At 40.4% G+C, this 25,034-nt stretch overlaps 1 protein-coding gene across 1 annotated transcript in view; it reads right to left on the reverse strand.

Annotated features, from left to right (window-relative positions):
- Positions 1-377: 377 nt before the first annotated feature.
- LOC133756691 (nesprin-1-like) overlaps positions 378-25,034 on the reverse strand; it is a 209,851-nt gene continuing 185,194 nt past the window's right edge. Inside the window, exons 44-54 of the mRNA XM_062187285.1 lie at positions 24,342-24,545; positions 22,339-22,546; positions 21,118-21,230; positions 20,144-20,349; positions 18,705-18,860; positions 16,883-17,174; positions 15,965-16,137; positions 12,258-12,567; positions 9,648-9,812; positions 3,994-4,350; positions 378-518 (exon numbers count right to left, since the gene is read on the reverse strand). Of these exons, the coding sequence (XP_062043269.1) occupies positions 378-518; positions 3,994-4,350; positions 9,648-9,812; positions 12,258-12,567; positions 15,965-16,137; positions 16,883-17,174; positions 18,705-18,860; positions 20,144-20,349; positions 21,118-21,230; positions 22,339-22,546; positions 24,342-24,545 (2,325 nt within the window). The remainder of the gene's footprint in view (positions 519-3,993; positions 4,351-9,647; positions 9,813-12,257; positions 12,568-15,964; positions 16,138-16,882; positions 17,175-18,704; positions 18,861-20,143; positions 20,350-21,117; positions 21,231-22,338; positions 22,547-24,341; positions 24,546-25,034) is intronic.

Consider the following 25,034-nt stretch of genomic DNA (forward strand, 5'->3'; position numbering starts at 1 on the left):
AGACTTGTTGAAACTTCACTAATATTTTGAGGTATATCAAAACATTTGGCGGTAGTGATTTTTGCATTAACCATCCACTGCTGGAAATCCCTAAAGGCTTTTCGAAACCTTTGCTGTAAAATCTGTTCTTTATTCTGGCAGCCTTTTGTTGCTTGCAAGCAAAGACTGAAAAAGTGTTTTGAGAATTTAATGGAAGAAAAAAAAAGAAAAAAAATTAATCAAAATGATGTTTCACAAATCAACAGTTCCCCAAATACATTCTTATCTCATTTACATATTTAATACTTAATGAATATTATTGAAAACATACCCTAAAATAAATAAACCTGTAGCTTCTAATTTCTATGAAAATATTTAGACTACCATATGGTCTGTGCTCACCAGTTGTATTCTTTAATCAAGCCTGAAACTCTTCCACTGTATGTACTCAAGTCTCTGGAAAATCGACAAAGTTCATTCAGCTGAGACTTGAGATCGTCTGTCCTTGGCTCTGCTTTCCGTAGAGCATCCAGAATTTCCTGTGATGATACAAGACAGAGCATCAAGCATTTAGATTGAGTGATTTCCATATCTTCTCACCATGCCTGCATAAATCATATAAATTATTAATGAGGAAGGAATCACTGCAGTAGATTTAGTAAAGAAATGAGGCCTAGTTTCAGAATCCCCATGGCAAATCAAAGCATCTGGCTGGATAAACACTCCTGCATCAAATACTGTAAAACAGTCAAATGATTAAATGGCCAAATGGCTTAAAATAGGACGAGAAAAATAGAAAACAGCCTACATTTTTAAAAAGAGCCAAAACATTACATCAAGATGAAAGTATTTGATAAAAGAGACATCATTTCAAAGAATAATAACACTTATTTTGTGATTTTATGCAGCACACAAAGTATACTTTGACAAGAACAGTTTATTGTAACCCACAGGTCTTTGTCAGTAATTCATTTCATAATTTCACTCATACAAATACTTCCTAAATGTCTACTGTATGTCAGCATTCTGCAGGACTGTGGGACTCCCCAGGTGATGACATGCATGATTCTTGTTCCTGAGGAGGTTACAATTTAGCAGATGAGAGAGACACATGAATGAATTGTTACTGTACTGTGTATTCCTAACTCCAAATAAAGTTTATGTCTGGACAAGTACACTTTTGAAACTGAAGCCATGGTCACCCGAGTTACATAAGGTGCTTTATAATCAGAGCATTCTGTGCAGGGAATAAATGATATCGTGAGTGACAATACTTAGCACAATTCCTGTGCACTGAATACTCCCTGATTAGGATGATCACCAGGAACATGACTCCCAGATATCCAAATGGGACTGTGCACACAGTGGTATCACCAAAGCACAGTAATAAATTAAGTACATACAAAAAGATGAGTGACGGCTTAAATAGTTGTTGGAGTTACTATTATTATTCTCAGAGATATGCATCAAGAGGTGACCCAGATTTGTAGAGAATCCACATCCCTCAAAACCAGGTCTGTGTTACAGTCCTCATCCTGGTAAATGGCACTGCTGTCCTGATGGAAACTGTAGGACTAAGCACCACCTGGGCCTCTCCCTTTTCTTTCCCCTCTCACTGCTTGCAGGGACACCCAGGTCTGGGATTCTGTCTCAGCTCCTTTAATTACATACACCTTAGCCTCTGCATATTGATCCTCACAGACCTTTGTGCTTTTATCATTTCTTTCTGGAATGACCCAATATCCTTCCAATTTGACTCCTCTTTTCTATTTTCCTCTCCTGAATTTTTTTTATTGCATCTTGGTGTTGTTCCTTGACTGCACTTATGTGGTCCAGATGTAACCATTCCTCCAGGTTCAGCTCAAATCACGGATGCATCCTTCCCGCCTCTCAGGGCCTCTCATCAGAGGTCACCCCAGTACCTTGTGGGCATTTGTCACAAGCTGCATCCCCAGGGAATTCATGACCTGGTTTGTGTGATCTGGACATCAGGGTGGGTGGTCTCCCGGTCTGCCCATTCTTTGTTTACCAAATTCATAAATAAAAACTAGACTATTTCTTTCCAAAATTCCAAATGCTAAACCAGACACAACTGTGTTTCATGAACTTCCCCAAATGTGAAAATATTGAGATTCAAATCAATCACATAAAATTGGGTGACAAAAGTGAAAAACTTTTGATTAAAACTTTGCATTTTAAAAATTTTCATAACTTTATCCTAAATTAAAGCATTTTACATCACATTATGTACTCATGCTCCTTAAAATAATTGTTAAAGAACATTGAGATAAATGAGTTTTGCAAACATGGTAAATAGGTTTTCTTACAATGTCATATGTTTATAGATCATTTGTACATTTTAAAAGATTTCTTATACACTATTATTTAATTTCAGAAAATATACTTATGAATATTTGTGATTATGGTGATTGCTGACAATGACAAGGCCTCTCTAACAACAGAGCAATGCCAAAAGAATCCTAGCAAATCCATTTTGTAAACATTTTTCTACATACTCTCTGTAATTAAAATAAAAGGGATCATCAAAAAGTTCACAGAAAAATGTGTATTATCAAAAAAAGTATGCATGGGTTTTAAAATTTTTTGGCCCCAAAGAAACTTACCTTTTAATTTCATTTTCCCATGAACATTGTTGAAGCTTCTTTGTATTGTACTCGTTTTGAGGTAAAATGCCATTTTACTTCTGGCAGTAACAGAGGCAGCACAGTATTGCCTTCAAAAGAACTGGCCCTGCAGCCAGGTCAGGGGGTGGACCTAAGCAAAGGCCGATTCACTTTCCAAAGCTAACATAACTTGTTACTATTTTATTATCATGTGCATTTTCATAGGCCTCAGATATTATTTTTAATAATATCAATATAAGAATAAAAACATAATAATAATATAATCTAGGTACAATCAAATCTTTATTTTTTTTAAATTTCACTTATATAAATGGAATGGAAAGGATAGGAAAGAAAAAGGAAGCAAAACAGCACAATCCATTTGTTTCATAAACCGCACTTGGCTTATCCACACAGACTTGCGCAGAATAATCACCAACTTCCTTGCCCTGACTTACAGAACTGATTTGCATGATTTGTATGCTTTATTCTGGCTTATTAACAAAACCCCAAACTTAGAAACATTACTAATGAAGCAGCATGAAGACAGGATTATACAATTTTATTTTATAGTGTGCTATCTTTGTATCAAAGAGCTGTACACCAAGGCAATGCTGGAAATGCTACACGACCTGCTTATTGGCTGCAGCTATTCTGAAATGATCATAACATAAATAGAAGCAGAGTTTACGAAACTTCCTTTTAAGGACATCCGTGAGTCAGAGCCTTGTAAAACTGCAGATACTGAAAAGACTTTCAAATATACAATTTCATAGGAAAAGAAAGGAAGAGGATTTTAAGCTTCTCCCTGTCTTGCTTTCTGAAAGGGCTTTCATTAGTTTTTAAAAAAAAAAAAAAAGTCCCAGAGGACAACCGGCAAAGCTGACGTAGGAGCTGAGTTAACAGGGCTAACTCAAGAACAGCTGTCAAAACCGCACACAGGAGAGCTAATCGGGGCGAAAACTGCTCGGCGTGCTGTAGGAGACCACCAAATGCATTTCTCAGAGCTGTACATTCGACACTTAACTGAAATAGTTAACTGGCAAGAAGACCGCGATGACTCTTGGTCTATTTATGCCTCTGCCCACAGGCCAGTTTTCAGACTCTGTCTGAATACAGTCTTGCAAACTCTTACACCATAACACCATAAGAACGAAAGTAAGGCGTCTCCACTGGGGAGAAATGCTGCCTACGGCAAATAACTGCTTCTCCCCCATGTGTTAATTTTTACAAAAGCTTCACTTAAGACAAAAAGAAAAAGTTTGTTCTTATTTTTCTTAGTCTGAATGTTTCATGTTTTCAGTTAGCAAGAATTTTTTTGCAGCCAAAAAAAAAAACCAGAAGAAAAGTTTTTCAGCATAGGCACCAACAGAGCAAGAAGCCAACTTACTTGTTCTTTGTGCCAGCATTCCACTATCTCCTTATCCGTGTTCTTGCCTTCCAAGAGGCTTAGCTGTTGAGCCCAGGTTTTCAAGAGGGCATCGAATTGTTCCAGGGCCTGCTCCAGCTGAGCCACCTGGCCCGAGAACTCCTGCTCGCACAGGGCCATCTGGCTGACCAGGTTCTCCAGGCTGCTCTGCGTGCGGAACACGCTGTCTTCCCACTGCTTCCAGTCGGCGCGCAGGGCCTGCATCTCCGTGTGCATGAGCGCACACCCACTGGCAGCTGTGTTCTGTTTCACTTCAGGGGCCAGCGACTCCACTCTGCTTAGGCGGCCAGCACCGATCTCTCTGGAATCTATCAGCTCCTGTAATGGAATATCGCCATGGTAACCAAGGAGGCCTTGCTCTGAGTCACTAGGACAGCACATTTCCAACTGGGAACAGAGGGGGCTCCCGTCCTGCTAGGCATTCAGAGCGAGTGTGCCACAAGGAACCAGATTCAATTCTCAAGTTTTAATAACAGGGAATTAGCACCACGAGTGCTCAGGCTTGTGGGAAAATAACTTGAGAATCTGAAACATCCTGAAACAGATGAAGCAGGCATGCCGAACTCTGGTATTGCTGGAATACGTGGAAGTGTTTTGATAGTGGCTTCAGTATTTCCCAGTGGTATGTCACTGCAGTACATAAGCAAATCCACGCTTCCCATAAGCACACGGACACGTGAGGAGGCTGCAGCAGAACTGGGTTCTGCTCACGGTCTGCACTCAGTTTCACGCTCCTCCACAAATGGTGGCTGCCTTCTCCTCTGTCAGGAATCTGGCTGATTCGGCACGACAAAAGAATGAGTGCCTCGCCAAGACTCCAGTACCTTAGCTAAACATTTTTATCACAGCTAAATGAAGAATTCATGACTCATAATCAAAAATTTCAATAACCTCTAGCTTGGGTTCATTTACTACTATTTTTTTACATTAAAAAAAATCACTAGATGAACTGACATTGCAGTGTAGTGGATTAAGCCACAATCTACAATGCCGGCATCCCCACTGCTCCACTTCCGATCCAGCTCCCTGCTACTGCACCTAGGAAAGTAGCAGAAGATGGCCCAAATACTTGGATCCCTGCCATCCATATGGGAGACCTGCATGGAGTTCCTGGCTCCTGGCTTTGGCCAACACTGGCCGTTGTTGCCATTTGAGGAGTGAAGCAGCAGACAGAAGATCTCTCTATTTCTGTCTGTCTCTGTGACTCTGCCTTTCAAATAAATACATAAAAAAAAAACCCCAAAAACCCTAGGGGCCGGTGCTGTGGCATAGCTGGTAGAGCTGCCACCTGTGGTGCCAGCATCCCATATGAGCACTGGTTCAAGTCCTGGCTGTTCCACTTCTGATCCAGCTCTCTGCTATGGCCTGGGAAAACAGTAGAGGATGGCCCAAGTGCTTGGGCCCCTGCACCTGCATGGGAGACTGAGAAGAAGCTCCCGGCTCCCAGTTTTGAATTGGCTCAGCTCTGGCCATTGTGGCCATTTAGGGAGGGGGCCACTGCCTCTGCTTCTCTGTAACTCTGCCTTTCAAATAATAAATCTTAAAAAAAAACTAGAAATTCAACAAGTTAGCTAGTTTTTCATCTTTTTTAAAAAAATAACTTGAAAAGCAGAATTACAGACAGAGTGGGAAGAGACAGAGTAGTCTTCCATCAGCTATTTCACTTTCCAGGGTTGAGCCAGGCCAAAGTCAGGGGCTTCATCCAGGTCTCCCATGTTTGTGGCAGGGACCCAAACCCTTGGGCCATCTTCCACTGCTTTCTCTAGGCCATTAGCAGGAAGCTGGAACAGAAGTGGAGCAGCTGGAACACAAACTGGCATCCATATGGGATGTCAACACTATAGACGGTGGCTTTACCCTCTATGCCACAATTTATGCCTTGTTAAATAGTTACAATAGTGGCATCTTTTTCTGAGAATAGATTATTTTACTGAAAGTTTTCTTGTGAAATCATCTGGAATTTATCTATTTTCATATATATATATAAAAATATGTATATAGACACACACATATTATTGCTAAGACCAGGATGTTGTTAGTATCAACACAAGTTTATGACTTCATTCCTGGATCAAATAAAAGAAAAACTTCAAGAAGAAAAATCAATTCCAAATTAATAACAAAAACTTGGATGTTAAATACAATATATGTTTTAATGTTTTTCTAAGTACAGAGTATGTGTTAACTTGTCTTTACAATATTGTTTGTATTTTATTCAATTAGCTATTATTACAACTATGTGAAATAGAGCTATTTTTTAATACAGATTACTTGGAAATATTTCATTATGTAGTAGGCCAAACTATAACCACACATAACTAGTATTTAATACCCTATTTAACCTTTACTCAACAGAATTCTTAAAAAATATATCTGTTTTCCAGTGCACATAGCAATTAATGGCTTGATAAAGGAAAATAACTTCTTTAAAAATACAATGTCCAACTAATAGATTAAGTACTCAAAATACTTTGCCTGAATAATTTCAAATTTGGAATTCAGAGGGTATCAACTGTTGAGAAATCAATTTCTCCGAATACTCTCATGCATTATCCCAGTTCACTTGGACAAGAAAATGGGACCTTTCAACATTTACGATCGCTAACTCCACTCATCCAGATTTTTAACCAGGACAGAACCAAGGTAAAGTGTTTTGAAATGACTTTTACATATCTGTTCTTGCCTTTATATGATCTATAAGGACATTGTATACACATACATGTGTGATATATGTGGGCATGTAACATACTCATTTTGCTTTAAACTGCTTCTCCTAAGGGGCAGCCTCTAACAGGCCTCACTTTGTCTTTTCTCCTTCCTATATTCCAGCTCCTTTCTGGCAATTTATTGTCCTGTAGTTTCTGCCGTTTTGGAAGCATTTTTGTAAAAGCCCTTCCCAAAATAAAAATTAAAAAATAAAAAAAGAGCATTTGGAACCCAGGAAGCAGCCTTGGTAAAACAATTCTCTTGCTTTCTCATACTAACATTTCAAAGGTTGGTGTATTCTTGCTATCTCCTGTCCTCACCTGCCATCCACAGGTGTAGTCTGGCTTCACACCCTCCTGTGCTGTGCAGTGGCTCTCAGGGGTGTTTGCGAAACAGTCAAATCCAGGGGCATTCTTCATTCTTCTTCCTTCTCTACTGCAGGGGAGGCTGCCTTCTCCACCCCAGGGCCTCAATGGCTCCACCTCTTCTAGGCCTTATTACAGCTCCTATCCTTTTGCTTTCTCCCTTTCAACTCCTCTCCTTCTGGGGCTCCTTGAATATTGGGAGCTCCTAGGTTTCAGCCCTGTGCATGTTGTCTGCTTTGAATATAGGTCTTACTACTCTAGTGCATTCATTGACAATTCTTATGCTAGTCATATCCAACTTTGTCTTCAATCCTGCTTTCTAGCCTGAAATTTGGATGCAAATATTCAACTGCCCCTGGACATTATTTACCACACCTGGCAGCTCAAATGTGATGTCTGTCCTTGCACTCTTCATGTTTCCCCTCTATACCTCAGTTCCTGTGCACACCCTTAATCTCCTCAAGAGGTGATACACACTGTAGATGAGGACTTGACCATGAGCCTTGATAGTCAATTAATCATTCCCATGCTAAATCAACAAGATTTCTTTTCTTTTCTTTTTTTTAATTTAAAAGCAAGATTTATTTAAGTCAGAGACCTCTAGCCACAGTGACCTGGTGGGGGGAGGCCTAGAGAGGCAAAACCCAAAGAGGTGGTGGTAGTGAGGTTTTGAAGCACAATTTTGGGGAAGGAAAAAAAAAATCAGTACAAGGTAGGGACAAACCCATCAAAAGACCTGATCTACTTTTTTTCTTTCTTTCTTTCTTTTTTTTTTTTTTTTTTGATGGGCAGAGTGGACAATGAGAGAGAGAGAGAAAGGTGTTCCTCTACCATTGGTTCACCCCCTAATGGCTGTGGCGGCCAGCATGCTGCAGCTGGTGTACCATGCTGATCCGAAGCTAGGAGCCAGGTGCTTCCTCCTGGTCTCCCATGCAGGTGCAGGGCCCAAGCACTTGGGCCATCCTTCACTGCCTTCCTGGGCCACAGCAGAGAGCTGGACTGGAAGAGGAGCAACCAGGACAGTACTGGCTCCCCAACTGGGACTAGAACCCGGGGTGCCGGCACCGCAGCTGGAGGATTAGCCTAGTGAGCTGCGGTGCCGGCCAACTGTCTTATTTCATATGTGCTATGTGTCAGAGGTGATGCTAAATATGTCATGTGCATGGTCTAATTTAGTACTTGAAATAACTCTGTGAGGCAGGTTCTAAATTGTGTTTCTCTTGGTTGGTTGTTATGAATTAAGAGGCTTGAGGATCTTGAGTAACTCGCCCAAAGACAACCAGAAAACCAGGAGACGATGGTGCGTGTCTGATTCTCAAGCCTGAATCTAGACACAGAATGGGCTCCCACCACATGAATGTATTATTTTATAAATATCAGTTTGTGCATCACTATTCCCCACTGGACTATGAGTTCCATAGTGGGATGCATAACCATGGTTGGAAAAAATGGAGAGAGGTGGATGAAGAATAAATTGGAATATTACTAAAAATGTATCATTAAAAATCTCATATAAATATTAAAGATGTAAAAGTGGCCTCCTGATTATTTGCTTTAAATCTAGTCATTGTGAAAAGTAATGATAATCTTTTACAACCACATAGACATGTATCTTCAGAATACAGTTATTATTATTGCCATGTGATTTTTACATTCTGATCTCCAGGGACCAGAATACAACCTCTGTCTAAAATTCCAGACCAAAATGCCTATTTATTTCTTTATCTAAAACTATGCCATGGAGGATTCCATCACTGATTCATTCTAATATTTAAATCTTTTTTTTTTCCATGGCGGAAATGATTGTAATGTAATAGTCAAGCAAGTAGGAATATGCTAAAATATACAGAGATTTAAACTCCCTCAGATATATGAATTTCTATTTTTTGAAATTATCTTTATAAAGAGTATATTTGGTGATTATTTGAATATTCATTAAAGTACTATCTTCTATTATGTCGCTGCACTGTTGGCTAGGAAAGAATGACACATTCAGAATGACTTTTCCAAGTTATGGGTAAAATACAGAAGAACTTCAAGAGGTAAGTTTATTTTAGTGCTGAAAATCGTTGAGATGCATGTGAGAGATCTTTCAAAAGTTCATGAAAAATATGTATGATGGAACAGTTATGTCTGTATTTCAATTGTTTTTGTAGCAAAGTAATTTGTTTTAATTCCATTTTCCCCAAACTTTTTGAAGTACATTTATCTAAGTTACTTCATAAACTTTTTTCCACTGCACTAGAAAATAGTATCTTGTTTTATCAGCCCAGCAAGCTGGAATTTTTTTGTATTTACTTCTTAAACATATTTGCACATAGGAACATATAAAGCCAATGTAAAAATTTGCCACAAGTGTAAAGTCTTGAATTTATGTTTTTTGTACGTTTAGAATTATTAAAATGGGAAATAATATACAGTAATGCAAAACAGGAAGGAAACATTTTAAATAACAGGATCTTACCCACCAAATTTTTATCACAAATGTGTAGCACTCAAGAACCAATGAAACAATGTAGTCATAGCATCTGTCAATTTTCTGACCTTAATCTTGGACAACTTTTTCTGGGTGGCTGAGGAGTCTCCGGACATATCCGACCATCTATGGAGTTCCTCCTTTGCTGAATGGAGCCAATCTGTGAACTCTTGGACTGCATCTAAATACATCAGATGGTCTTTCACAGTATCTTCCACTTTCCTCATTTTCTCCTAGTGAGAAAAGCAAAGGGTGTTTGAAAAGCAGTCATCAATGAGAGTATCAATTTATAAGCTAACAGGCCTGGCTGGGGGCAGATGTGGTGGCACCACTTGGGACACCTGTATTTCATACTGGAAAGCCAATTTGAGTCTCTGCTACTTTTTTCTGATCCAGCTCTCTACTAATGTGCCTGAGAAGTAGATGATGGCTCAGGTACTTGGGTTCCTGGCACCCACTTGGAAGACCAGATGAAGTTCCTGTCCCCTGACTTCAGCCTAGCTTAGTCTGGGCTATTGCACACATTTAGGGAGCAAACCTGTGGGTGGAAGATCTCTCTGTGTGTCTCCCTCCCTCTGTCACTCCACCTTTCAAATAAATAAATATTTTTTTAAAATATTTTATTTATTTATTTGACAGGCAGAGTTACAGACAGTGAGAGAGAGAGACAGAGAGAAAGGTCTTCCTTCTGTTGGTTCACTCCCCAAGTAGCCACAACGGCTGGAGCTGCGCTGATCCAAAGCCGGGAGCCAGGTGCTTCCTCCCGGTCTCCCATGTGGGTGCAGGGGCCCAAACATTTGGGCCATTCTCCACTGCTTCCCCAGGCCACAGCAGAGAGCTGGACTGGAAGAGGAGCACCCGGGACTAGAACCCAACACCCATATGGGATGCTGGTGCCACAGGCGGAGGATTAACCTACTGCACCATGGCGCCGGCCCCCAAATAAATAAATGTTTAAAGAATAACAGGCCCAATAGCTTCTTAATATATCTCAAAAGATTTCATTCCTGGGGCCAGTGTGGCTTAGTGAGTAAATTTGCCACCTGCAGTACCGGCATCCCATATGGGCGCCAGTTCGAGTCCCAGCTGTTCTACTTCTGGATCCAGCTCTCTGCTATGGCCTGGGAAAACTGAAGATAGCTCAGGTCCTTGGGCCCCTGCACCAATGTTGGAGACCCAGAAGCTTCTGGCTCCTGGCTTCGGATTGGCCTAGCTCTGGCCATTGCAGTCATCTGGGGTAGTGAACCAGCAAATGGAAGATCTCTCTCTTTCTCTCTCTCTCTCTCTCTCTCTCTGCCTGTGCCTCTCTGTAACTCTGCCTTTTAAATATTAAATAGTTTTTTTAAAGATTTCATTCCTATTATTTAACTTTTTTCTGGGGTTAATAGCTTAAATTATTAGATTTAATTAAACTGAAAGATTTGAGGATACAATCACTTTCCCTGTAAGTTTACCATTGTTGGGCTTAGCATAAAAACTACACTTAATGAATATTGGCTAATATTCCTAGCAATCTTTTCAATAATTATCTTAGTAACTATTCTTATTATTTAAGCAACGGAGAGTGTGAATTTGGTGTGTAACATTGTGATAAGCATTTAAATGCTTTTCTCAGTGAATTCTCACAATAACCCTGTGAAGTCAATACTATTATTACCACTATTTTATAGGAGAGAATGCTTAGGCTTACAGAGGATCAGCAATGTGCGCAAAGTTACACCTCCAAAAAAAAGTTGAAGCCAAATTTCAAACTTAGGTCCTTTTGACTCTAGAGTCTTAATTCTTAATTATAACTAAATTAAAATGAAGATAAGCAAACATATTAATTGTAGTATCAATAAGATAGCCATCTCAAAAGGCAAATCAAAGAAAACATAAGCAAACAGACGTTTTTCCATAATTTCGATAACATTCATAAATATGCAATAGAAATCATGGAAGAAAATAAAGGTTCATAAGAATGAAAAATACTTAATATTAAGATACCTATATCTTAAAAAATAGGAAAATATAGTTTTTAGCTGGGAAATAAACACAATGTTTTGTATATAGTTGAAATCTGGAAGGTAAATAGACTTTAATATAACTCAAAAATACCATCAAAAATACCATAAAAAATGAACCACACTGATATTTGATCTAAATCTTATAAAGAAAACAGATGAATCAAGCATCAAAGTGGAATAAAAAAATCAAAGAATTATTCAAGATTGCAGGGATTAAAAAAACAAACAAACAAAAAACAACAAAAAACACCAGGGACCAGCATTGTAGCATAGCGTGTAAAGCCTGCAACGCTCGCCTCCCATATGGGCATTTGTTCTAGTTCCAGCTTCTCCATTTCTGATCCAGCTCCCTGCTAATGCACCTGGGAAAGCAACTTGTACCCCTGCATTCTTGTGGGAGACCTGGAAGTAGCTCCTGGCTCCTGGTTTTGGTCTGGCCCTGCCCTGGTCATTTGGGGAACCAGTGGATGGAAGCTCGCTCGCTCTCTAACTCTGACTTCCAAAATATATAAATAAATCTTTAAAAACAAAACATATATATCCAAAGGTGAGAAATGATCCTATTCAATAAATGTTCAAATAGTTTTGAAGCAGCCACTTCTCCAATAATTTAACCAGGAATTTATTCTTGACGTGCACCTTGGTGCTTTTCCTTCAAGATAAAGCACAAACCTTGGCAACAGTGACTATATCATTAAACTGTGCTTTCAGTTCCTCTTGCACCGTTTCCTTGAAAGACTCATCCCCTGTCTTCTCGTACAGCTCCCTGGCCTTCGCAGTGAGGCGGTAAAGGGCTCCAGCGTGCTCCTCTGCCTCAGACACGATGTGATGGAAGTGGTCCAGCAAGGCAAACTTCTCTTTCAGACCTGGCTGCAGTTGTAGAGGATGTTCTACCTTCTGATCCACTGACTCCATCCACTGCTCCAGCTGGTTTTTCCTCTCCAAGTAGTCATTCCACTGGCTGATCACAGACTCTAAAGTGCTGGGATTAACGTTACACATTATAAAAACAAATTATTAATTATTTCACATTTCTACTGAAAACCAGTTATAAGGTCATTACATCTATATTAATTTTTTTTATTGAACACCATTGTTAAGTGATGCAAAGGTTGCTTTGAGTACAGGGAGAAAAACTGCTTCTCTGATTCACAGACACCTAATACAGTTCCCTCAGGCTAAGTAAACCTATGTGCAGGTTTGAATTAAGAAGATGTATACACACAGGCATCTGGAGACATTTTTTCCAAATGCTGATTATCCTAAACAAAGTGACAAATTTGTGTTCTATTGTTTAAAAAATCAGTTCTAGAACATAACTTTATTTAATATACTCATATATGAGTTCTTAGGCTTAGTTTATCCTACTTAAATCAGATGTTAATGGTGTGTTTACTGGAATTCAAAACTCCAGGTATTATTCTTGGGGAAGTAATATCATTAGGTTGATTTTAATTGTGATACACACACGTCAGTGCTTCAGTGTTGAATGTGCGAATGAATGAAAGCTGAATGTACTAACAATATAAGAAATATAGTCACAAATAGAGTCAAGTAAATGGATTTCCAGATACCCAAAGACTTTCCAAACTTAGCATTTATGGGAAAACCACATCACTCAGCTTTCACACTATTCTGGAACTACCCACAGTGGCTGCCCTCATGTCAATCACCTTTCATACCAGCGTGTGATCTTGCAGTTATGATCTATGGTAAATGAATTTCCAACCTAGGATCCTGTGGCAAACAAACTTCCACTGGTTTCTAAAGTACTGGTTTTACACTGATAGGACCTAATTCTATATATCTTAAATTCCTGTGTTTTGCTTAGGAAATTTTTTCAGCCACACGTTGGTTTAATTTCTAAGAGATATGAGTGCCATAATGAACAATGCAACAATGGCTAAACAAGATATTTACATTATAAAGTATAAAAATTAAAAGGAGTGCTAGAAAATAAGAGATCTCTCAATGTCTTAGTAGTTTTGTTTAGGTTTAGATATTTCCTCTTCATCAGAATTTCATCAGTTCTACCTTCTAATCTATTTTTATGAGGGTACTTCAAAGTTTCTATAAAAACTAGAAAAGTCTGTATAAAAAATAGAATTAAAAGGTAAGTTTTTTTGTGGTAAATATCTTAAATATCCACACATAGTTTCTATACTATGTAAATGTTCCATGAACTTTTTCCTAGTCCCATCATGGGAAAAATCCCAAAAAAATCCCCAAAAAGAGATAACTTTTTAACTTCATCTTGAAGAGTTACCATTAGTTTACCATTAATAAATTGGTATTAACTAGTATTCAAACAAAGAAAGAGCAGCATTAGAAAGTCTTATAGAGTTAAAGCAAACTTAGATTGGAAAGACAGCCAGTAGCTCAAAAGAGATTCCCTTTGTGTTACAAAAAAAGTAGATATCATCAGATCATAGATTTCTCAACTATCATATAAGACAGAGTTTTGAATTAAATGGTATAAATATGCATAGGAAATTTTCTACAAAGTCCAAAACAAAGTCACTTCTCCAGAAGCCACACAGGGCCTGCTTTCTTGGACAGTTCCACAGGGTCTTACACCGTCTTTGGAATCCAATCTAAGTCAGAGTTCTTTGCAATGTTCCCTACTTAGCCTCTGAGCTCTTACAGGGCAACAGCTGTGTGGCTTTGTTTCTTCATCTTAGCACAATCATTTGAATAGTGTTACTGTTCAGTGTGCGGTTGTCAAATTTAACGTCCTGCTGACAAGGAAGTCAGATGTGAAGCTACTTCTTGTTCTTAACATTTTGTTCACCATCTGGAAAGTACTCACCCATATTACTATTAGATTTTATGAAACTAGAAAATGACTAAGCACTGGGAAGTTTAGTTTGTGCTCCACCAGCCTGCTGTGTTGAATAAGAACCACTGGGTCTGATTTTTTTTTATTCTTTGCTGAACATTCTGAGTTATTACTAAGTTATTCTGAGTTATTACAAAGTCATGCAGAGTGACTCTCAGAGTCACCATCTATGCACCATACTGCAGGGCAAAGGAAAAAACAAAACCTTCCAAATTTTAGTTGTTAGCATATTTTATTGTTTAAATAAAAATGTGCTATCTTTGGTTTGATTTTGTGTTGAACTTTAATCTTCTGTTTGCCTATTTGTTATGAATGTCCTAGACTCTCACTTATTCAGTTGTCTAACAAGGGATCTTCAAAAAGTTCATGAAAAAGCATGATGAAGGGCTGGCATGGTAGCATAGCAGGTTAAGGCACCATCTGCACTGCCAGTTTCACATAGAGGTACCAGTCGGAGTCCTGGCTGCTCCATTTCTAATCCAGCTCCCCGCTAATGTACCTGGGAAAGCAGAGGAGGATGTCCAAAGTGCTTTGGCCCCTGCCACCCATGTGGGACACCTGGCTGAAGCTCTGGAATCCTGGCTTTGGCCAAGCCCAGCCCTGGCCTTTATAGCCATTTGGGGAGTGAACCAGCTAATGGGAGATCTCTCTCTCCCCCTCTAACTCTGATTTTCAAATAAATAAATCTTAACAAAGAAATGTATGATGAAAAAACTACATATGGATCTCAAATTTTCAATGCAAAAATGAACCTCTCTTTTAATTCCAGTTTCCACAAACTTTTTGAAATATCTATGTATTTCATGGCCCCTGAGAGAATGACGGAATAATTCTGACTAGTGGTCATTTGTGCAACAAGCCAGCCAGAATTTTGTGGACATTTTAAGGCAGAAAGGTGAACATGTTGCACTCACAAATATAACAGCACTGACAACACTGCCTGTTGTGACAACTGAGCCCTTTTCTATCTCCTCTTCAGCCTGTGATTTAGGTCTGTTCAACAGAGGTGCCCCAGGCATCCTGGGTGGGCTGGTTTTTGGTCTCCTGGCCCCAGTCACTAAATTACAAAGTTATCCCCATCACCATGACAATCAACACCTTGCAGGTTTTCTACATCCCCAGTGTGGGTGGTATTACCTCCAGCTGATGAACAGTTTATTAGGTTCAACTTATTTTCCTGTATGTTCCTCCAAACAGTAGAAAGGTTGTTGAAGTTAATAATGGACCACATATCCTTGATTTGATGACTTTACAAGGAGGCATTTTACTGATCCCATGGGATGTGCAAGATTTCAGGCAAGGGGGAGATGTAAATATTTAAAAAATAAACCGAAACAGAAACAAAACAACCTAATGAACAGGAACCAGTCTTTGACCCATGGACAACACAGCACAGGCAAAGACAGACACACACTCAGCTAGCTTTACAAACACAGCACGCTGGGCAAGCCTCGCACAGGATTCCCCAGCATTGCCCCGCCATTTGCCTAAACCACCGGGTTTACTTAAGCAAATAAACACTAAGAAAGAGGCTCTGTACCTCTGAGCACGGACAGTGGAACTCATGACATCAGCCCACACATCTCTCAGGGTCTGCAGCTGAACCTGAATCACCGTCTGACCTTCTTGGTTGCTGCTCCTCAAGGCCTGCTCCCCTTTGCCGATGGCCATGTTCAGCCTCACTTCCCCTTCCCCTCTCATCAGGAGAATATCCTGGGTGGGAAGGAGGAGTATGTGTCAGCCGCAGTAGGAAAACTCTCAATAAAGACACGAACAAACTCCGGCTCCTACTGCAAAGTAAGATGCTAGATGTCTGGGAGTTTGGGAGGTAAAGATTAACTCCAGATTGTCTCAGGGAATTCTGGGCCACAAGTACAGAAAGTGAAATTTTATAAACTTGCTTCCCAAAAGCAGAAAGAAATTATTTTTAAAGTGAAGACACAGCTGTTAAGAACTTAACAGTCTCTTGCCTTCATTGCCTGGCTGACTCCTAGCATTCAAGGTTACCTTCATGGAGTACAGTCCGGGATGGGGGTCTCTTCTGTGCTCCCAACACACCCTTGTTTGCTTCTATTACGGTCCCTACATCTGAACTGCAAAGCAAGTAACAATGTACAGGTTGGTCTCTCTTAATAGCCCATGAACTCCTAGAATACAAGAACGAATGCTACTTCTATATTCCCCACAATTTGCACAGTAGTTAGGGCAGAGCACATAATCCATAACCCTTGCTGTTTAATTACTAGATGAAATTTAAAAGCATTTTAAAGCTTTTAAAGATATTCCTTTACAAAGGATAAACATTACCCCTCTATATCCCTTTTGCTAGCTTTCTCTGCTTTGACCACACGATCTGCATTTTGAGGCTCCCAGACAACTAGAACCCAACTCAAACAACTAGTGGATGTAATCAAAACAATTCCCAGTCATTGTCAGCACCTGGCTGGGTTTCGTGTACCTGTATCTGAGCCAGCCTCCTCTCCAAGGTGTCTTTGCTGCCGATGGTGCTGTCTGCACTGGCCAGTCGGTCTTGAATGTCTTTCACCCGGGACCATGTGCTCTGCAGCGCCTCCTCCAGGGCTTCGTGCTCCTGGAGTGCCACCTGGCAGCCTCGCAGCTTCTCTTTGGTCATCCTGAGTAGGTTCTGGTAGCTAGTGAGGAGCTGGGAGCACAGGCGTCCTTCTTTGCCTGCACCGTGGCCTTCTTCACTAAGAAGCTGCCCTCGCTGGGAAAACTTGTCCAGAGACTCTCTAAAAACAAAAATGGAAACACATTTTTAAAAATTCTGACCTTCTGGACTGCAGGGGAGTGACCAAGGATTGTTGATGTTGGAGAAGGAAGCAGACTGGAGCTCACAATTGACATGCCTGTAAAATTAGGAGGCTGGGAACTGGGCTGGCTGCTTGCATCCTCTTGAGGTCTCTCGTATCATGGTCAGGATACACCAGGGAATACGACTCAGTCTACGCTGGGCCCTCATCCAACTTGCAGTATTGGAGCCAACTGTCTCGCTAGGAATTCCATCCAGAAAATGGGCCCAGCCTCTCTCCACGGCCTCATTTCTAGCACCTCTTGATTTCTAGTTAAAATTCTAACCATGAAAAATTCCCTGAAGCCCTCCAAATGCTGTTTTGTGTACACAATCAGATGTTCAATTCTGTGAACATTTTCTAATTTTTTTCTGGTTCTATACTAGACCATTGGAACGTAAAGCTGATTAAGACCTAACATTCTGACCTTGAGGAAATCACAGGCAAGAACTGGGTGAAGAGCAGAAACAGAGTTTACAACAAAGCAAGAACTCCCAGAGATGGGGGCAGAGCACAACGAGGAAATTTTATGGTCCTCAAACTGGCACACCAAACAGTAGTTGTCAGGATGGGTTCTGTTCTCCGTTTCTTTGTTTGCATGCTTTTTTTCCAAAGGCAAGGGATGCTAGGCATGGTTGACCAAAAAGAGGACTCACTGAAAACCTAGAATGACTATGATATAAATTAAGTGATTTCTCCTCACTTGATGACTACTTATGATTTATCTGATCCTGCAGGCTGGTGCTATCTTCTTCACAGATGGTACACTTGTTCTCTAAAAGGACAATTAAGTTTTTCATCAAGGTGTACCTCCCTGATGGATGGTCTCTCTTCTAAGGGTGAGGAGGCAACTGAAGATGACAGGGGTGGAGTATGAATAGAGAGCAAAGTGCTAAAGGTGGGAGGGGTTTAAAGCACAGCTCAAAGAATTTTACTGGGGAGGGGAGAGGAGCCAGAAAGGTTTTCTCAGTAGGGAAGCAAGGAAGAGATAAAGATTGCAGTAAGGAAAAGGAGCCACAAGGAGAGTCCGGTTTGGTTTACTAAGAGTATTTTGAGGATGGGTGGATCAGAAATGAGCTGGAGGCTGTGATATGTGAAGAACAGATGAAAATTGGGTCTCCAGCAGTCACTGTTTTCTCTTCTCCAAATTGGCTTCACATTATGTTAACAGAGCCTCAAAATAACTCCAGAGAAGAAGGCATAATGTTAGTAGCACAATATATAAAGGCTAAACTCAGGAATTACAGGAGATGAGTTCCTGCTTAATGTCTCCATTGAGGAGGCTGATCTCCTTACTCTACCTACACACCCCTCAAACCCAACAGGCCCCAAAGATGCTGCACCATAATTTGTATTCTGGAATTTCACAGGCAGGAATGATCCGCTACTGAACCAAACCAGCTAACCAACCCACCAAGCAGTCTAAAACATGATAGCAGGTAGAGGACCCACTCATTCTCTGTATCACACCTTGCAGCCAGTAGTTCTCCTAGAAACATTTCAACTTTATGAACTTCGTTTTTCTTCTCAGGAATGTGCTGTTTACTTTCTCCCAAGTTTTCCGTGCTTAGCCTTTCTTCCATTTCATGGATCCACAAGTTCAGTTTTCTGTGCTGATCCTCAAAGCTAAAGAATATTTAAAAAATATGAGAGAAACCTTTAAGTGCTATTCATAGCAAATATGTTCTCATAGTTGAGGTCATGTCTTTCTATGGCATTTAAAATCTCATGAGCTTTCAAATTATAGAAGAAAACAACCATCAGCCCATCAACACTATTGCTTATTTCAGTAACAAAGTAACAAATCATGGTTGCTTCTTTTGATATTGAAGCAGAAAAAGAGTCACCTCACCTAGATGAATGGATTTCATAGCTTGTAACTGCCAAGGTTATCTTCCCAAGGTCAACATGCACTTAACTATGTCTGTGTCTTATACAAAGATCCTTGAATCCAGACCAGTGGGTAAGTAGGGCAATGGAAAAAGAAGGGAAGGGATCACTGTTGCTTATTTCTTAAACTAATTTGAATATGGCCCTTCAAGGGCCATATTCAAAACTTATATTTCAAAACTTCGTTTTGAAACGAAGTTAGCTCTCAAAGAAATCTGGACAAGAGTCAGGTAAATTACTGCCACCAGAAAGGTACTGTGTCAATACTGATAAATTTCTTACACCTAGTTAAAAGGTTTTATTTTTTCTTTCTAAATTGTGTTTATCCCCACTGACATAATGTTTGGCTTCTCAACCTAAAGAATTTAATAGGTGTTTTTGACCATGACTCCATCCCAACAGGATAATTTAAAATTTAGGATGTCAAATTTCCAATGATTTTTTTTGGTGGGGAGAGAGAGGTGGAGAGAAGGGGGGGGGGGTCCATGTGCTGATTCACTCCCCAAATGTTACAGCAGCCAGGGTTAAGCCAGGCCAAAACTAGGAGGCTGAAACCCTATCGAGGTCTCCCACATGAGTACAAGGGACTCAACTACTTAAGCAATCACCTGCTGTGCCCATGGTGTGCATTAGCAGGAAGGTTGAATCAGGGGTCACAGCTAGGATTCAAACCCAGGCACTCTAATATGGGATGCAGGTGTCCCAAGTGGCATCTTAACTGCTAGGCCAAACGCCTGCCCCAAGACCTAATCAGATAGACAAGTTACATGCATGTGTGTAATTTACAGATAGGAGTGAACATAACCACTTTATTTATCCTATATAGAAAGTAAAACCAAGCAATAGCTTCAGAGTCTAAGTAGTTGATTATTGTACTTGTAGGAACCTGTACTTAAGGTCAAAGCTAATTATAATTTCACCTCAATTTCAAATACTTGGTTGTTCACATGGCTCATTTCCTTAAGCCTTTGAAAACACATTCTATATATATGAAATCTATGATTATCAAAACAACCTACCTCCCAAGTTCTGAAGCACAGTCTTGGAGAGCTTGCTTGTCTTTAAGGCACTGTTTCAGAAATGCCTGGAACTCTTCATTGGCCTTTGTAATCTGTTCCTGAATGCTACTGACCATTTGTTTGGGCAAATGTGCATACAAAGTTTGTCCTTCTTGAGTCACCACATCAAGTTTGCTCTGTCCATCACTGACTGAGTCCAAAAGTCTCTGTTTCAGGAAATAAAGGTAATATGCAACATCTCTTTTATTCAAAGGCCATGGTGCATATGAGTGTTAATTACAAACGGTAAGCCAAGAGAAGAAAAACAAAACTCAGTGAAAAAGTAATCCCTACAAGGTTGATGGTAAAACAGTGCATACAATTGGGCTTAACCCAGCCTCAGAATAAACATGGTACTAGTTAGCCATTGGCACCACTGGGAATAACTTTGGACAATGTGGGTATGTAAAAGAGGATGTTTTCATCAAGGTCTCCTTCTTAATCTCTACCATATTTATTGACTATTCATAGTCCACAAAACCAATATAACCCATACTGTTGATAATGTTTATTTGAATATATTCTATCTCCAAATTTACACCATAAATTATTAAAAAACACAAATGGTATCTCTTCCTTCCTTCCAAAAAAAAAAAAAAAAAACTCCTCTACACAAGGATATTAAAGAGAGACTCAATTATTCCATTGTTACTACTATAAAAATTAAAATTTGTCTTAGTTTTGAATTAACTCCAAAGAACCATTAATGGGCTTAAAACAAAAAAAGGAGGAGGAGGAGGAAGGGATGTAGGAAGTCGTTAGCTTCCACTTATTTTCTCAACAGACTTTTCACATTGTCCAACTGCTTCTGACTCAACAAGGCTAATTCTGCCAGGGAAGAAGAAAGGATTGGCAAAGAAAAGAGGACACAGGCCTGACCTGAAGGCCCTGGAGCGGGAGATTGGGGAGGAAGGAAAGGGCACTGGGCTCTGTACCTGGAGGTCCTGCAGCTTTGCCTCCAAAACTTTGCTGTCACCAGTTCGATCAGCTGATTCTTTCGCAGCTGCCTTGGCATGCAAAAACCATTCTTGGAATTCCTGCATTGAATCTTTTCAAAGTATAAAAGTCAAGAGTAAATTCAAAACATCAAATGAGCTTCCAGGATTATCACAATGAATTACTTCTGGCCTTCAACCTATGTCACCTTGCTTTGCAAATTACTCCAGAAAAGGAAGGATAATATGGAAAATAATATAATCTGCCACCATGCCTGTTGGTGGTAGACTTAAGAAATTTTCAGAGAAAAGAATGAAAAGCTATCTGTATTCTTGAAATGCTTAATTTCCCATTGTACTTCTTTTGGTAAAGACAATGAATTGCAGGAAACTTTAAGAGTGCATGGTGGGGCCGGCACCATGGCTTAACAGGCTAATCCTCCACCTTGCGGTGCTGGCACCCCAGGTTCTAGTCCCAGTTGGGGCGCCGGATTCTATCCCAGTTGCCCCTCTTCCAGGCCAGCTCTCTGCTATGGCCCGGGAAGGCAGTGGAGGATGGCCCAGGTCCTTGGGCCCTGCACCTGCATGGGAGACCAGGAGAAGCACCTGGCTCTTGGCTTTGGATCAGCGAGATGCGCCAGCCACAGCGGCCATTGGAGGGTGAACCAACGACAAAAAGGAAGACCTTTCTCTGTCTCTCTCTCTCCTCTCACTATCCACTCTGCCTGTCAAAAAAAAAAAAAAAAAAAAAAAAAGAGTGCATGGTGGAAAATGTGCCAAAGGCATGAAAGCCACTTATAAGGCTGTGTACCCACATCAGAGCTCGGGCACAGCTGTATTGAAGCAGCAACAGGGACAAAGGACTGTCAGTTTCTTATGGCCTCATCTTTGTCAAGTTACTTCATTACATTATAAAAAACATCAGTGGTTATTTGGACAGTGGCTGCTGGGCACTTGACAGAGGAAGTAATTTTACATATACATGAGCTTTGTGTGGAAAACCCTGATGTAATGTAGAATCATCAGCACGGTGCACCCTTACTTTCTCAGGGAGAAAAGAGGAGGGATTCTGAGCAGGGTGAGAGCCTTGAGGTTTTGAATGGATTTGAATGATACTCATGTGGAAAGTTTCCTCCAACTTGATGGCAGTTTCTGGGCAGTGCTTGCTTTGGGTTCTTTCTCACCAACAAAATACTCACACTACAGCCCATCAGAGCTCACCATGGAAGTGTTTTTCCAGGGAATCCTGCAGGCTGGCCTGAGTTTTGGAGCACAGCTGACTCACAGCTTCATGCTTCTTTATCAACCCTGTCAGTGCCACGCCCAGGGTCTCCAGCTCTGCTGAGTGGTACTTGCGGCACAAGCTATTGAGATTTTCTTGGGTAGAGCTGATGTCGTTTTGCTGACTTTGAAGTTCCTTTTGTGTGTCCTATGGGGTAAAAGCACACTGTGAAGGACATTCATCATACTCCAGCAATTCCATGGGGGTGTGCTGCTTTAAATCTGAAGCTGATGCTGTTGAGATCCGATCAGTGGCGTATGAACATTTTGGTGGCATTTTTGGAGTATTTGTGATAGAACTGTATTGATTCCTTAGTTTTTCTCGGGCACAAATAGCTGTTGGGAAATGGCTAGGATTTGGATTGTTGTCTATGATTTCAAGCTAATGGAATAGGCCCTTCAGGATTCCAGGCCCTGATCATGGTTTTGGCCACTTGATTAGAAACTATCACAGTTCATAGGGCAGGCATCCAGCCTAGCAGTTAAGACATCCCAGGTCCTCAGTGGATGGAGTGCCTGGGTTCAGTGTCCATACCTGGCTCCAGTTCCTGACTCCAGCTTCCTGCCAGTGCAGACCCTGGGAAGCAGCGGAATGGCTTAAGTAATTGAGTGCCTGCCACCCACAGGAGATCCCTGGATTGAATTCCTGGCCCCTAGGTAAAGCCACAGCCAGGGACATACAGACATCTGTGGAGTAAACCATCAGATGGGAGTTTCGTTTTTAGGTCTGTCTCTATTTCTCTGAAATAAGTAAATAAAAATTTAAAAATTGTTTTAAAAAGGAAAGTACCACTGTTCACATTCGCAATGACCTATTTGTACCTTTTTTCCCTGTTATAGGCTACACTAGAAGCACCAAAAAAAAATTTTAAAATTACATATGCCTTGTCTAGCAGGGATGGGGCATGTCTGATCTGTGGGCCAAGCCAGGACAATGGCAGGTGAGACTCAAAATTCAATAAATCTATAGCAGGCTAATTTCTAAGTTGATCATTTTGTATGGCCTGTGAATTACATTATAAATATCCCAAATCACCCTTGGCAGAAAAAAGGTTCCCACTCCTAGTCCAAAGGATGTTTTTAGTAAGAAAACTTGCTAAAAGAGAATATGTTGACAAGTAAACTAAGTTCACATTCTTTACAAAGAGTTCATCAGGAACATCGTTTACTTATACAAACATGGAAGTAGAATTTTTTTTTTTGCCAAAAATATACTATTCTATAGATGAACGTAGTCAGACTGACTGATAAACATAATTAAGCAATAAAAAACTATCTGGCATTCAAGCCTGAAATTTCATGGAATGTTAAATAGTGCTTCTATAGTATTCACCTTTACATAAAAGAAGAAAAAGAAAAAAGAAATTACCAAGCTTGGCTTTTAAGCAGGCCCTAAAGCAATATATACTTTCTGTTTCCCGATTTTTCTTTATTTTTTTAAATACATTATTTATTTGAAAGGCAGACATACAGAGAAAGGGAGAGAGAGACAGAGAGAGAGAATCTTCCATCCACTATCTCACTCCTGAAATGGCCATAATGTCTGGGGCTCGGCCAGCCTGGAACAAGGAACCAGGAGCTTCTTCCAGGTCCCCCACATGGGAGCAGGTGCCCAAGTCCTCGGGCCATCCTCTGCTGCTTTCCCAGGCCATTAGCAGAGAGCTGGATCTAAGGAGCAGCAGCCAGACAGGAACCAGTGCCCATATGGGATGCCAGTGCTGCACTGTTAACCCACAGCAGTGGCCTCTGTTCTGTTCTTTGATTTCCAAACAACTGCACTCAATTCTTCACCTGCTTCTTACTTTGTTGTGTTCTGTGTCATGAATTAGCTGGCTGGTGCTAATATGAGTAATTGAGAGTTGAAGTCAGCTTTTTATTTTTTATTAGTATCGTCACCAACAAAACAGAAATTAAAAAGCACTTAATGAGAGTTTATTACCTACCTTTACTTTTTTCAACCCTTCACAAGTCTCAGTTTGGGCACAGTTCATCAGGGACTCTTCCACGTTTGTCAGCCACGATGTCATATCATTCATAAATTTCTCTACTTGTGCACTTTGAGCAGTGAAATCTTTCAAGGTTTCTTTGGCTTCTTCAGTGAATTCTTTGGCATGCTCCAGCTTTTGCCTTAAATCCGCTTCTATAAACTAAATATAAAGCAGGGTTTCAACAAAATCTGTGAGAGTCAGAACACTTGTTTGGGAGGATACCTGTTCATGTGCAGTTAATCATCAAATATGCAAAAGCCTCACCATGGAAGCCAGCTCCACAGCTAACGTGCCCTTTCCAGGAAGGAAAATCAGTGGGCACAGCTGTCAAACATAGGAAGTAATGTGAAAAATTAAAAGGGAAGATTATAGTTAGCATGGGATGTTGAAGCAGCAGTCATTTTAAAAAATTATTATTTATTGAAAGAGTGGCAAAGAGAAGGGGGTGGGGGAAAGGAGAGAGAAAGAGAGAGAGAGAGAGGGAGAAAGAGGAGAGAGATATCTTCCATCTGCTGGTTCACCCCCAAATGGTCACAATGGCTAGGGCTGGTCCTGGCCCAAACCAGGAGTTCAGAACTTCATCCAGGTTCCGTGTGGGTGGCAGGGGCCAAAATCAACTTCCGCTGCTTTCCCAGGCACATTAGCAGG

This window comes from Lepus europaeus, chromosome 3 (assembly GCF_033115175.1).
Source record: "Lepus europaeus isolate LE1 chromosome 3, mLepTim1.pri, whole genome shotgun sequence".
Lineage (NCBI taxonomy): Eukaryota > Metazoa > Chordata > Mammalia > Lagomorpha > Leporidae > Lepus > Lepus europaeus.